Raw genomic sequence first — 15,831 nt, 5'->3', positions numbered from 1 at the left:
CAGGTTTCATGTGTCTGACGCAACAACTCTGTGAACTGAAAAACTTTGAAGCCAGTCTCTGGGAGTCTAAAATATCTGAAATTCACATCAAAGTGTCAATCTGGGAGCAGACATAGCAGCTCAGTGTTTGAACTGTTATGTCTTATGATAGATGTATGTGAGTTTGCACTTATGAATGCCATTAGTCCTTTTTTTCTTTTAAACCTACTCTTAGATTTGTGGGACGTCACTAAGAGTGGATTCCATTTAAGGCACACGGCTCTCACTGTGAAAAAAGAGGCTCCACCCACTTTCTGTACCAACCTTCTGTTTGCAAGGAACAGCCAATCAGAGGAAAGCTGGCTTCGATTGATTACCTGAAACCACTTGTCTTAGACCTGAACTCACGGGCTGTTTTAAAGCTAATGTATGTAAATTGAAATCATTCAACAAGTCCGAGGTTTAGTGTTTTTTTCTTAATTGACCTGAAAAAAAGCACAATTTTAATTTCATTTTATATTTGCTATTCTGTTTTCACTACATTTAGTAAGCCATTATATAAATTGTGCTTTTTTTTCTTTCTTGCATTTATTATTACTCAAAATTTGTATTTAAATTCATATTATGGTTCATTTTTAACTACTGTGACAAAGGAATTACCTGACATTTGGATAAATAAAGTGCATCTTGTCTGCTCTTAAGAGCACCTCATGGGCACATCAGTCAGGTGGACCTCAGCCAGCAGAGGTGTTGGAGAGTCAGAGGCTCAGACTTCAATAGCAAGAATTTCCTCTGATCATGTCTCATCCCGCCTCCCTCAGTAGCGCCAAGCCATCACCTAGCAACACCAGCCTCCCTGTCTCCTCAAAATCTTGCAGACACACTCACACCCATGTGGTCATTTGATATTAAATCCATCCTTTGATGTCCTCAGAGCAGAATACGTGAAAACAGTCACAGAGATGGAAGAAAAAAATAAATCATTCCACTAACATAACCTGCTTAGCCATCCCTTTACTTCATTCCACTGTGACGATATCAGAGTGAAGTTATTAGAGCTCATGTATCCGTGTTCGTTTGATCCGTGTGTGTGTGAGTGTGTGTGTTCAAAGGCCGGGGACTTATATGAGCCTGCAGCATTTCTTGCCCTACTTTCCCCCCAAAACAACGAGCAGGGAAAAACAAAAACATTGTTCAGGCGTGTTTGCTGAGCAGCACTGATGAAATGGGCAAAATATACTGACCGAGATGTCATGAGGTGTGTTAGACAAAATGTACACAGAAAAGCACTCATTTTGTTTGTTTGTATAACCTTACTTAGATAAGCACCTTTGGCTCGTTGGGGAGCAGCTACATGCATTATTCATGAAACAGTTTTCTTAAAAGGTAACAAAATCCAACTAGCAGCGCCTCTAAAGCTCTCATAACATCAAATCCATATTCATACATTTTATTCTAAATATCTAGGCTAAGACATCCTTGGAGATGTAGCATTTCTTCATTATCTTCTGGGTCTACCCTCAGGTATCTGACCATTTGGAAGGATCAAGTTCCAATGGAAAGCAACCAAGAGGCATGAACTGACAGTGTTCAGCAAAAAGGAGAAATAACTCTTCTCCTCGTAGAGTCTCTTAGGGCCACCCTGAAGAGGAAGCTTATTTTGGCGCTTGGCGTCTGCATTCTTTCTCCCAAAGCTCGTGACTATATGAGTGTTGGAACAAGGACGGCAGCTGGAAAGCTTTGCCTTCCGCTTTACTGCTGACGCTGCACCTATCCACACATCAATGTCACTTTACTTGTGAACAAGGCCCGGAGATATTTGACCTCCTTTATTTTGCACAGCAACTCAATTCAGACCCTGGAAATGTAGTTAGAGACTTGGAGAACCTTCTATCTGACTGCTTTGAGGGACCACCATGGTTGTGTGTTTGTCTTACACAGAGCTTTGCAGGAGCAAAGATGGGGTCAAAACGTGGCAGCGGCAGCTGACTGTGGCACTTAGAGGACAGCCCTCAATCATTTTTGGTGCACGCTGTGGTTTGAGGATGATGCCAAGACCTGCATTGGCTGTTTGCAGTGATACCACAAACTCCCGCAGCAGCTGTCTCTGTTTTGGGGAGATGTCATGACCAGCTAGTGCTGTTTGGGGTGATGCCATGATCTGTTGCTGCAGCTGCCTCTGTCCAGAATTGATGCCCAACCTGCCACAGCTATTTGATGATAACACCACAACCTACTGGTGTTTGGAGGTGATGCAATGACCCACCACAGTAGCTGTCTCTGTTAGAGGGAAATGCCACAATCTCTTGCAGCAGTGGCCTCTGTCTGGAGATGATGCCCAAACTGACACAGCACTTTGTCTTGAGATGATGCCACTACCTACCGTAGGTATTTGGTGATAAATCCACAAACTTATGCAGCTGGTTGGAAGTGATGTCATGACCTACGAATGCAGTTTCCTCTTTTTGAGGTCTGGAGGAGATGTCACAACCCACTACAGCTCTTGCGAGGTGAGGCACTGACCACCTGAGCAGAGGTATGGTGCTATTTAATTATGTTTTGTAGACCATTGTGTACATGTTGCAGCTGTGTGCTGTGATAAGCCAGCATGTCTTTAGTCCTGTCATCCTTTTCTCACCCCAACAGGTCGTGGCAGATGGCCCCACCCCTCCCTGAGCCTGGTTCTGCTGGAGGTTTCTTCCTGTTAAAAGGGAGTTTTTACTTCCCACTGTCGCCAAAGTGCTTGCTCATAGGGGGTCATATGATTTTTAGGTTGTTCCCTGTATGTATTACTGTAGGGTCAACCTTGTAGGGTTCTAAATCTTCTTTATAGATTAAGAACTTCTTTATTCCTGGAAATGTGGGAAGTTTTAAATAGATTTTCAGGATTTATTGTTCCTCATTTTAGTTTGCATGAGAGTGTACCTATAAAGCAATTTGGTCTAACGTCTGTTGTTTTAAAATTTGCTACTTAAAACAGAACCTGAAACTCGAAACCTACTGTTGAAATCACTGAAAACTGTCCACTTCATCCATTATCTGAGCTTCATGCTGCTTCATCCCCTTCCCAAGTAAAACATGTGGAACCACATCAAAGCAAGTCTTTAAAAGTGTCTTTTAAGAAGTGATTTAAAGGAGTTTATTTAATTTCCAAGCCTAATCTCCTCGGGCAGTTTGTTTAAAAGTGAAGGGTCTCTGATAGCAAAAACATGGTCTTGACTTTTGCCAGAAGGGCCTAAATGTGACACTGTCTCCAAAAATCAGTTTGCAGCTGAGCTGCTGCTTTCTGAACCAGATGGAGGAGAGAGAGATTTTTCATTCATGCCAAAGACGAGGGAGCTGCAGTAATTAGGTCTTGAGAAAATAAATGTTGGAATGACTTTCTCCAGTTTTGAGTTTGAAAACATTGGTTTTATTAATGTATTTATTGTGGTTCAAAGTTAACCAAATTGAACTCCTGTGTTTTTGGCAATGAGCTTTGCATTAGTAGACAAGGGGCCAAGAGAACTCTCAGTGATATTAATACGGTTTGTGGGATTGAACAATAGGATTTCTGATTTTATGCTGATAAGTTGAAGAAAGTTTAGTGGCATACAGCAATTCAAAATCAAAAGGACACTTTAAAACAGCGGCTAGGCTTTGAGGCTTTTAATAACATAATTTCTGTAATACTGCCTCTGTAGAGCACCACAGTGGATCTCAGCAATCAAGACTTTTAGCTTTAATTCAATGATTCTACACAAGTCTAGCACAAGAAAAAATGTTCACCTCTGGATTTAAAATAAGACTGTTGATTCTATGATCAGATGACCAAGTTGCCTCTCAGCTGGCTTTGGGGTGAAGTAAGGTGTAGGGACAGATTGTTGGCCCATCATAGGACCAACGTAGAGAGACATAACTGTGCATGTGCACGTCTTATTAACATGATTTGCATGTCTTCGTATTGTGGTAGGAAACAGGAAGACCTGAAGAGGAACCATATGGGCACAGGGAAAACATGAAATGGCTACCTAGTGACCCAAGCTTTAGTGCAATAATTATTTTTTCTAAAGAGGTCAGCTTTTCTGCTGAGATGACGTATATGACAGTGTTTGACCCGTGTGACTCTGGATGACCCAGTCCCTGATGGCCTCATACTTTGTGGTGATGATGTGGATTGCTCGGAATACCTGACTTAAGTCCAGCTGACTCAGTGAAACAGACTTCCTGAAGAGTATTTTCCTTTGTTTAAAGTTCCATCCCTGACCCAACACTCACCTTCTCCTCTAGTAATGATATCCTGTCACTCTCTCCCTCACGGGGAATCACTGACAGGAACAACAGACTGCAGTAGATGAAAAGCTGCAGAACTAAAGGGCTTTGCACTGTAAAGCCTGTGATTCCTTAAGCAATTAGGCTTACCCTAAGACGATTAACATGCAATAGAACCAAGGTCAAATCGTCTAATTACTCACTGAAACTCTGTTTTTGAGTATGCTATGTTCTTAAAGGTACTTTTTGTAATCACCCTCTGCAAAACGCCACTCAAACTTTCACCAGCAGAAGGCAGTGTTTTACCAGTGGGTGTATTTAACTGTTTCCAGGTGTTTGCTGCTGTTCTTTTAACTCCTAATATCTAATTTTGAACCTATACCCAAACTGCTCTTAATCATGTATGTGGTTAAATAAAGATTACTTTGACTCACTGCACCATCTTATGATATATATTGGTATTACAGGAATGTACCACCCCATTTCAACTTTGGTTATATCACCCCAACTGGTCACAGCAGATGGTTCTGCCTGAGCCGGAGGTTTCTTCCTGTTAAAAAGAGAGTTTTTCCTTCCCACTGTTGCCAAAGTGCTTGCTCATAGGGGGTCATATAATTGGTGGGTTTTTCTCTGTATCTATTATTGTAGGATCTACTGTACAATATAAAGCGCCTTGAGGTGACTGTTGTTGTGATTTGGTGCTATATAAATAAAATTGAATTGAATTGAATACAAAAGTGATCCCCGTAGAGTGATTTTTAGTTTTAGTGTCCTTATTTTCTGTTACTAGTCAGCTAACATAAACTAATATAAGTCTACTGACCACAACCAACCCACGATGTCATGTTCTGTCCTGACAGAAGATGGAGCTAAACATGTTCTTAAAACTTTAATTTTAAGCACTTATTTCCTAAATCCAGCAACATGAACAGTATCACATCCATATCAGTTTTTGAGAGCTGAGCTCCGTGGTGTAAATTAGTCATTAATACATTCAGTTCATTCAGTTTTATTTATATAGCGCCAAATCACAACAAAAGTCACCTCAAGGCACTTTGTGTTGTAAGGTAGACCCTACAATAATACATACAGAGAATAACCCAAAAATCATATGACCCCTAATGTGCAAGCACTTTTGCGACAGTGGGAAGGAAAAACTCCTTTTTGACAGGAAGAAACCTCCGGCAGAACCAGGCTCAGAGAGGGGCGGGGCCATCTGCCTGACCAGTTGGGGTGAGAGAAGGAAGACAGGATAAAGATATGCTGTGGAAGAGAGCCAGAGATTAGTAATGTAGTTTTTCATGTCCACTTTAAAACAATTCATAAACATCTTTTTATGTAGAGAGTCTTACCGATTTTTTAAATCGGTCTTGTGATAGCTTTAGTTTATTTTTAATGTTCTCTGGAGTATGTTAAGAAACATCAACAAATCAAGTGACTAATTCGCATCCCCCTACAACTGGTTTACAGAAGTAGCACGAAGTTAAATCTAAACAGAGTCTAGAGAATAGAAACTAGAACTATGAACTAAGCAGTCCCAACAGAAAGCTCAAAATGACCCAACAAAAGCTGTAGACCATGACGTGAATAGGAATAAGACTAAATTTAAAGTAGCCTTTAAGTACAGAAACATCACAATGTAATCAGGGTTTATCTTGAACATTGTTGGTCTTCATTGTATTTTATATCTATTCATATTTAGTATCTATATATGCCCAATGTGCTGCATTGAAGAGTGTCGTAGACGAATCTTTGGCTTTGTCTTGTTCGTGTCCATAAATTTGTAATATAATTCTTGAGTGGGTTGTAAATGATCCACATTTATAGGTCATCGTGAACTTAATAGAGAACAGTCTAAAAATAAAGCAAATCCAGAATATCTTCCGTGGTATTTTACCTGAACAACAGCGATGGATTTGAACACATGCAGGGAGGTGTCTCACATCTAGAGGTGACAGAGAGAAGCACTCAGGATGAGATGTCAAGTTCCCGGGTTAATGTGCATTGGCAGGACTGTTAAATAAGTCAGCAGTGATCTCAGAGTGACTGTAAACAGCTTCTGGCAAAGAGCACCTCAAACTCACAAAGGTCATATGTCACATATCTGCCTTCCCTGTAAGTTCAGTGCTCACTGGGACATAACAACTGTATATATGAAATCACCTGTCAAGTCAGATAAAAACATGCCTAAAAGGTTTTGCTGACATTGCGTTAAATGAGACTTAAGAGGGTTGTATTTTCCTCCAAGGTTTTAGTTTCACAGCTTTATTAAAAGCTCGATCCTGAGCGTTAACACAATCTATGTCTGTGCTCATCTGATGACAACACTAAAAAAATGCCACGATAATTCACAATACATACGATGACTTACGGAAAGGTCAAAAATACAGCAGAACTCACCACATGTTTTACAATTCAGCTGCTGATTGGCTCTCTGGGTAATATTTCAGGGGCAGCCAGTGCCACCGATTTTTTTTTATCATATTTTCTGGCTTTTTCCCCCCATACAAATGTAAGCATACTATCAATCTTTATGTCTAATTTGAAGAAAATGTCGACATTTTGCCTAAAATATCAAACTGCAAAATTTCAGTTTTAACCTCTTTCTTTTTACGCTGGATAAAGAAGCCAGATGACAGTAACACACAAATACTGTATTATACATCATGCCAGTACGCAATTAGTATGAGCACAGCATTTCTAGTGCAAGATTAAAATGAATTTAAAATTTTAAGTAAGTGCGCTGAGAAGATATGCATGCATAATACAAAACATCCATGCGGCATTTGTACATGTCTCATCTGTAGTGTTACAAGCTGTGTGCTCAGCAGAGAGACTCTCTCCAGCAGACCAAAAAAGGGGAGAAAAAGTAGGTCAGCATCCCAGAGACCCACATGTCTCTCCTGGAGATGCCGCAGCGGTGCTTATGTCTGCAAAGAGCGAGTCTGCGATGGAAGCAAAAATGGGAGCCGACGGCTCCCTGCCTCCCTGCACAGAGGCAGGACTCATCCCTGCTCCCGGTACATGCCACACAGAGTTGGCAACGGGAGATGAAACATGAAGAGTCTACTACTGATATGATGGCTTGTAATCTGCCCATAAATCTCATCATCCAAATCATAAAAGAAGAGTTTGACATTTTGGAAAATGCACTTATCTTAGATTAAGGTCAATACCACTTTCATAACTCTAATTAAAATATAAAGGTACAGCCATTGAAAGCTTACCGCTGCGGGCATCCTGGTGTTGTCCCTGCTCATTTTATCTGGGGCTAACAAGACCTGTGGAAAATAATGGTTAGAACCATGTAGTTTCAGTGGGACAGAAAAAAACATGAAGAGAGTCACGTCTGATGAAAATAGCTTGGACAACTGCGGGGCAAAATTTGGTGCCTTTGCCCTATTTTAAAGGTTTTAGAGGTTTTATTGCTCTTGTTTTTTGGGTTATGAAGGTTTCATAAGATTATAGCTTATTCAGATCGGTTTGGTTGCTGTTTCAACAGTACTTGGCCACAGTTTTTCAGCTGTCAGTCACACACCAACAACAACAACAGCAACAGGACTCAGTTCAATCTTCTTAAATGCAGGTGAGGCGTAATTGTTGATGCCGCTCAGGTGTGTCAGCCTCCCCACAGTGGCGCCACAGACCACGCCCTGCCACATGCAGATCCTAACATCGAGATGTGTCACCACTTTGCCAAGGTCTGACCAAAAAGTTAGGCCAAAATCAACACCTTTAAGGACAACTAAATTTGTGCCAAGTACTTTCCGTAGTAAAGCTTTACAGTGAGAACAAGACTGAGCTATCTGGCCCAGACAAGAAGCATGCTTGGAGGAATAATGTTGGAGGTTTCAAACCTAAGGACACTTTACCAGCTGTCAGACATGGTGGCAGTAGCATCATGCTCTTGGCATACTTTGATGCCAGTGGTACTGGTGCATTGCACAAAGAAATAATGATGAGAAAATATGATGACAAATTCTTCAACTCTATGTAAAACAGGGACATAGGCAACATTTCTGCACAGTCACTATGTTAGAGTTTCTTTGGAACCTGAAGTCACTATATTTATATAAAAACAGTGGTGTGCTAAGTCAGCTAATGTTAGCATGCTTGGTTAGCAAACTGTCAGTTCTGAAGACCATGCCATTATCACTTTTACTGATTTCTGTTTGTTTTTTCCCCTTTAATATGAATTCATTTTTAATTCAGGACAGCTTCTGACCTAGTTAGCATGCTAACTAAAACAATATATAAATATTTAAGATAATATCACTGTGCTCATTGCTAAAGTTCAGTGAGTGAGGATAAATTTGTTAATTAGCATATGCGAAATTAGCCTTTGATTTTGAGGTTGCACCATAAGAAGATGTCTAAGTTGTTTAATATCTAAAATTAGAATTAAGTACTGATAGGTATTGAGCTTTAGTGTAAAGATATAGAAAACAGTTAGTCTCCCAACCACTGTTTCAATACAAGGTTATATCTTAGAAAACATGGTTTGCTAACATAAACGTCCTAGCATGTTAATATTTAGCAGGTAGTCACAATTAATGTCCAATGTAGGTTAGTATTCTATAGATAATCTAAATAAGTTTGTCTTGATGATGGTAGTAGATGTATGGATGTTTGTTTCTACTACTTAAAAAAGGTACTGAAAATCTCAAAATCTCTGCTAGTTTATGTCAAAATTTTAACTTGCCATGTATCTTTAATTTTTGAGTTACTTCTCAGTAAGTTGAAATTTTTGGGTACCTAATCAAATATTTCACCAATGGACAACAATATAAATAAATAAATAAATAAATACATTATTTAGTGGTGTACATTTACTCATACTACCTAGCTAATGAGCTAAAACACTAAGAAACCAAAGAAGATAACTTAGCCTCGAGTGCAACACACAATTGTGGTTGCACTTGGTTGCACAAAAGTATATGTACTAAACATGAAAAAGCTTTAAAAAATGTAAATATAAAAACTTAGAGTCTGAGTTATCATGGTCATCATAATGTTCATTATTTAATTTATTGTATAAGCTATTGTAAAATACACAACAAATTTAAAATTGAATCTAATAATGGTGCAGCGTGAACATTTTAATTAATTTCAGTGATGAACCTTAACAAAATCTGAACTTCATGGTGGCACTAAGAGAGAAACCAACCAACTGCTACCATCTAGGTGCATTTTTGATTCCCATACAAAATCCCTCATACGTGCTCAGTTTGTTTTCTGTGTTTGACCTTAAGGAAACTGAGCTGAGGCTAAGCACCTGCTGCTATTACTTAATATTTAATAACATTTAATAGGGATATCCTCTCATCCAGCTAGTACAGAACTTTAATAAGCATATTTTCCTAAATTTGTACTTATTACTTCATCACACTTTTTCAAAGGAAAGCCTGTGCTCATATGCATCACCTACCAAGATCATGTGATGTTATAATAAAACCCAGAACAGTCTAGAAAATATATGTGCTACCAAGTTTGCTGTTAAGTTTCTCCAGCAGTCTGCATTTTGGGATCAGCCAACTGCTGACTCAACAGCTTCAGAAGGAGGGGAGTGCTTTGATCTCAGATTAGTAAAAGGAGCTCGGGGGTAAGGCAAGGACTGAGAAAACTGAGACAAAGTTGATGAGGACTTTCGTGAACCATGAAATCTTCTTTACTCAAGCTGAAGTAGAAGATAAAATCAATAATCATATTCATAAGCATGATGGACGAAGTAAGCTTTACATAAAAAGTAAAAATTCAAAATTTACAAGGCAAAAGAAACAACAACAATGCCATGTTCAAAGGCACTCAAATCACCTCTCTTCCCAATTCTGATGCTCAGTTGAGACCTCGGCAGGTCATCTTGACTATGTCTACATGGCTAAATGCATGTTCCTGCTATGTGACGTGCAGCTAAATGTCCTTTTAGATATCTACTTTTTAAAATATTGGACAAACTAGTTTTTTTATTTATTTTTTAAATTTATTTATTTAATTTTATTTTCAGTTGTTACAGACGGGACAGACGGGACAGACATGACGGGGGGAGGGAGGGAAACAAAGACAGCGGGGAAGAGGAATAGTGATGAAGGGCAAAGAAAAAAAAGGGGGGGGGGGGCAAAAAAAATACATATTTTTATATATATCACCTGGATCACCTGTTGAGATGACCAAGAATATCTTTAAAACTGTGGTACCAGTCCAATTATGAGAAAAATTTGAGGTAAAAGTTCGTTCAATTAATTACTTGTCTTACTAAACAAAAAGTCAAAGAGTCACCAGTCAGTGTGGGGAATGTGACTATTGTTACATCTTTAGTTTTTATAGAGCAGATTTTCCACAAGATAAATGGAAACACATGCTTCTAGCTGGAAAGTCAAAGGACCATCATATATATATATATATATATATTCTTTGTTTGGGGGGTGGGGGCTTCATGCATGTGATTTACTCAATCAATAAAAATGGTAATGTCATGATTATAACACATGAATAGGCAGTGGACTGCCAAAAGCAGTAGGATTCTTTATATGGAGAATATAAATGTCTGTTCTGAAGTTCATGGCAATGCATACAGTAGTATTTCATTCTGAACCAAAGTGCTTGAAGACCAGCCAATGAAAGTATTAAATATTTTTCAAAGGCTGATGTCTCTGTCATTCCTGCTAAAAGATGATGCCATTTCTTCCCAAGAGTGAGATCATCTCCATTCATGGCCTGAGCGGCAGCCTTTTTAAAGCCAGGATAGGAGGAACAATGGTGCTTAGTGAAAACCTGCAGAGAAATCCCAAACAGGCGCTCTTTCTCCAAGCTTTCCCATTTCCTGTGCATTTATAATAGGCTTGCTTAGGAAGTGGAAGTACTTAACAGAGAGTCATTTAAGAGCTGCATGGGAAAAACGAAGTTGTGGGATACAGGATTAAAGGCCATTGTAAAGTGCTCTTTTGAATTTACATGATATAGATTTTGCAGCTTTGACAAAATATGATTAGTTGATATGAAAACAAACCATAATTCATCAAAAGTGTGGAAGTTAAGAGAAATTATAACCAAACCTACTGTGGGCGTTTGCTTATTCACCATCTGCTCACCAGAGAATATAAAAATACTTTCATCCCAATTCTCTGATGAATATACATATAACACAGGACTATCAGTTTTTAAAAAAAATCTTCTTTTATTTTTATTTTTATTTATTGCACTGGCCACAAGACTTTACATTCCATTGCACTGTAATATCCACTGTAATGTCATCTAACATTTGCTGTGCACTTTTTCTGCACTACAGTTAGTAACGCAGATATGTTCTGTTTTATTTTGCTTTATTATTTAATGATCTATTTTACTTCACTATGTATGCTTTTTTATTTTTAGTTTATGTTATTTATATTTTTTACTTACGGAGCTCTTTATTACCATCATTATTATCATTATTATTATTATTATTATTATTATTATGTATTTTTAACTTGTGTTTATCTTTATCATATTTTCTTTAGATTTGAATTACTGAACTCCTGTTTGAATACATTTTACTTTATATTTGTAATTATTTAATTAAAGATTGTTTTTAAAAAATTAACTCCTTTCTTTTTTTGTAATTGTTTTAATTTTTTTAAGCTATTTTGTTTTCTCATGTTCTACTTTCTCATGTTCTATTTTGCTTTATTTAAGCTAGTTTTGTTAGATAGTGTTTAAAAGTACCCCAACATTTGGGATTTTGTGGAAATTTAAGAACTGGAATAAGATGAACATTATCATTTTTATTAGGTACTACACTTACCTACATATTTCAATGTTTCTTTTTTTCCGTTTTTCTTTTTTTTCTTTTTTTTCTTTTAATAGAAATATAATGAAAATGTTGCAATCTTTTTGGCCGGTGTATTGTTGTCTAGTTCATTCAATTCAAGTTGGAATGTGACGTCAGCGATGTTGCTTTCAAGTTACACCGGACATAGTAAAGCTGTTACGAATTGCTGTTGAAACAATATTGTACAGCTGTCAAAACTTCAAATTTACTGTAACATTTACATTTTGATATTGAAAGAAAGAAAGAAAGAAAGAAAGAAAGAAAGAAAGAAAGAATGAAAGAAAAGAAAAACATATACTTGGAAATTGGGTACATCTCCTTAGACAATCTGTTATTCTCTACAAAACTCTGGTGGTTATTTTTTTCAGCCATGAAACCACTATTTCGCGTTACATAAAAATTTGTACCTACATTTTGGTAATGCTACTTCCTTAATTTAACAGTGTTGTTACTATCTACTATAAACCTCTGACTGTGATATGATGAACTTCAGAGCTATTGCATGGTGTTCAGACCTAATAGCCTTGAGGCTTCTTCTTTCATGGAAAAAAGTTCTGTGTAGATATTTTACTGCATCAACAGTTTGCAATTGAACTGATACTGAATTTTTGTGAAAACTGAGCTTAGCAGCAAATATTGCTACTAAAACCTAATAAAGAATTTTGCACTACAGGACTTTATGTTACCTAAAGTGAGAAGACCAAGTAAAAGAATTCATTGTTACATGAATATGATGCTGTAGATCGGTGATGCTGAGTCAGTCTCACCTCTGTAGCTATAAGTTCTCATTTACATAGAATTTTATTTTTAGATTACAGAAAATCTGAAAAATAATTAAAAGCTGCAACTATTCACAGTGGTGGAAAGTACTGTGCATTTCCTCTAGTGGTGCACCATGTGATTACATTTTAATTTCTTTATTTTAATTTTTTAAATTTCTTCTATCAGCAAATATTTCACTTTTGAATCTGCTACATTTATCTGTTTGTATTCATGTGACTTTCTGAATTTAAGATAATAATATAAATATAATTCAATAAATATGCATAGTGGTTACCAGATATGACTTGCATGAGCATGATGACTTATAATTTCCACTATTAGCAATTTATGGAAGCCTATTTCTGCCACTGAAAACAACTGAAACTGAAGAAAAAGTCTTTTTTTGTTCATTTTTTTGTTGCCAGTTGTATGTAAGCAAATCAAAATTAGGAGATAAGAACAAATCATTGCCCTTCCTCCTTTCAACGTTGGTTGAAACATTCCCTCCGCTACTACAACTACTAATTTTACTAATTATTCTTATTATTATATTTGATAATAATAATAATAATAATATTTTATATTTAAGTAGTACCCCAAGTTTAAATTAAAGCACTCGTTCTATATGAAAACCGAGTGACTGTGTTTTTCAGCACCTTGAAGCTCTAAAATCCGAGTTTGTGAGGAGCCACTGAAGGCATCAACGGGTTTAGTACTGAGTGAAGCGGCTCCGGATCAGCAGAGCAGGACTGAGCGAGTCAGCGAGCTACGGTCTGCTGCAGGAGCAGGAGACGCAGACAGGATCGCTGTGGACTAACTTGCATCTCTACTTTAATCCTCCCAGGAGATGAAATCCGTGTTTTAACCTCGTGGAAAACTCCAATCCAGTCCAAGATGACGGTGGATTTTGAGGACTGCATTAAAGATTCCCCTCGGTTTAGGTGAGAGCAGAGAACTCAGTATCCTAAATGTCTCCTTGAACTGTTGAACGCATTAATTCTATCCATATTTGCTGGTGTTTCCCCCCCTAAATCGTAACATGTGTTTTCTCAGATTAAAATGCGCCACGCTGGTTGTCACAGTGATCAGCACTTTTATTTGGTACATGCTAGATTACAATCCCAGTTTGGAGCGTCATTCAGACTGTGCGCATTTTTTCCAGCATCGTTTCTTACAGTAAGCACGATGATAACGATGAGCAACGCAGCCACATGAGTTGTCACATGGGCTGACTCTGAAGCTCCTGATATCTGAGCTCACAGCCCCAGTTTTCAATTCATTAGCATCCATTTGACATCTAAGATATCATTATCCCGCCCCTGAAGCAATTAAATATTTTTAGGGGAAATACTGCGAAGCTTTCGAGAATTAATCAAGAGCCTGGCATCATCTGTACTGATTTCCATAATGAATGAGCTCCTTCCCATTTATGTTCCCATTAGCTGATTACTGGTCTGAAATAGTTTAATTTTCTTATAAGAGAAGGAAAAGCAGCAAACGTTCACTACAGCAATCAGGTAAATGATCGAATAGATTGTCTGATTGTGTAGGGGATCCCTGGATCAGAGGAAACTGAAGGTTTCCACACAGACTATGCCAAAGCCCCTGACAGGGGTCCTCCAAAGGTTACATAAATAAGTAAGGAATTTTCTACACCCACATCTAAACCTGGTCCTGTGCTTCCAACAGAGTCAAGAGCCGGTCAGGTGGGGAGGGGAATCAGGGTCATTTCCCCCTCCAGTGCAGTGCTGAAAGATACTTACCGTAGACATACTCAGAGATGAAGTACCAGTGCATCAAAGTAAAAACAGTGCAAGCTGAAATCAGGCAAATGCAGTCAAAAGTTAGGTACTGGGTATATTTTAATCCTGCAGAGTTAGTTTGTCTCTTGCAGATTTTTTTAATGAATGCAACTTGTTGAATTTCTGTTGCTCGTATGTAACAAGGCTATGTGGGACATGATGCAGGAACATGATGTGATCTGATTTTCTTTTGTGCTAGATTTTCAAAAATGTGAAGTCAGACTATAGAAAAAGGTGCAAAAAGAGGATGGGTAGTTAAAAGGTGCTAAGCAAAAAACCAAATAGTTGCACAGACTAACTTCTTCAACTTTTGTGTAATCCTATCTAATCTGCTTAAATAAATAAATAAATTTTTATTGTTATGGGCCTCAGCTGTAATAACGGGGATTCTTTGCCATAGAGTATGCTGTGATTTAAAAGCTTATTGCGAAATCTCTCTGATAATGTGCAGCACTTCCTTCTGAAATGGAAATTCTCATTTAAAGTACCTTAAAAGTCTACTACAGTGAATATACTTCACTGAACTTTACTGTTTGCTCCCTGAGATAAAATCTCTGCTTCCAAATCAAAGACTTCCCGACTTGGCAGCAGCACCTTAATGACTCCCATCTGGAGCCGGAGGAAGGCACATCACGACCTTCTCCCTCCTCGTTTCATATGCAAAGCAGTGCGGCGAGGCCACAGCGAGACAAGCTGCATGTTAAACAGCCACCGTCCTCATTATTCAGAGCTCGGAGAAGCCTCACTGGGTCATGAATGGGTGGATAAAGTTATCTCCTATCTGCCGATATGGAGTGAAAATGTACCTCCTCCCCTTTTTATGCTGCACAGATTTTCAGATTTTCCTTTCCTGCTGCAGAGAGATGTTCTCATAAGTGAGCCGTCCTCCAGTTTACAGTGCGTGGAGAGTCTTTTATCTGCTGCCCAGGATGTTTAAATGACTAGAAGAGATGCTGAAAGAAGTAAAGTAAACGTATGTTCTCGCAGGCGCTGAAGCCTGTAACAGTGTTTTCAGACACCATTCAAACGGCTCTTTTGTGGAGCTAAAAGCGGAGCTACAGTATGCTGTGTTATGTAACAACCCTGGAGGTGGATGACTGGGAGGAAGCAGCAGGGAAATCGGGTCTTTTTTACATTTGGGACTTGCGTGATTCATTCCTGCCTCCCACACGTGTAAAATCATGCAGGAAATAAGTTTTGAAGTATTATCTCTGACACTTGGCTGCCTTC

The 15,831-nt window shown here is 38.3% G+C and overlaps 1 protein-coding gene across 5 annotated transcripts in view; it reads left to right on the top strand.

Moving 5' to 3' along the window:
- Positions 1 to 13,526: 13,526 nt before the first annotated feature.
- acap3a (ArfGAP with coiled-coil, ankyrin repeat and PH domains 3a) overlaps positions 13,527 to 15,831 on the top strand; it is a 69,768-nt gene continuing 67,463 nt past the window's right edge. For 4 of the 5 annotated variants that reach the window (XM_040038212.1, XM_040038211.1, XM_040038209.1 and 1 more), the window contains exon 1: positions 13,528 to 13,740. In XM_040038212.1, coding sequence (XP_039894146.1) covers positions 13,694 to 13,740 — 47 coding nt within the window. In that variant the 5' untranslated portion in view covers positions 13,528 to 13,693. Of the gene's footprint in view, positions 13,741 to 15,831 lie in introns of all 5 variants that reach the window. The other variant, XM_040038210.1, reaches the window with a different exon arrangement.

The sequence above is a fragment of the Simochromis diagramma genome, unplaced genomic scaffold, assembly GCF_900408965.1.
Source record: "Simochromis diagramma unplaced genomic scaffold, fSimDia1.1 OVJJ01000061.1, whole genome shotgun sequence".
Classification (NCBI taxonomy): domain Eukaryota; kingdom Metazoa; phylum Chordata; class Actinopteri; order Cichliformes; family Cichlidae; genus Simochromis; species Simochromis diagramma.
The sequence above is the reverse complement of the archived record's forward strand: the minus strand, read 5'-3'. Positions and strand labels throughout refer to the sequence as shown.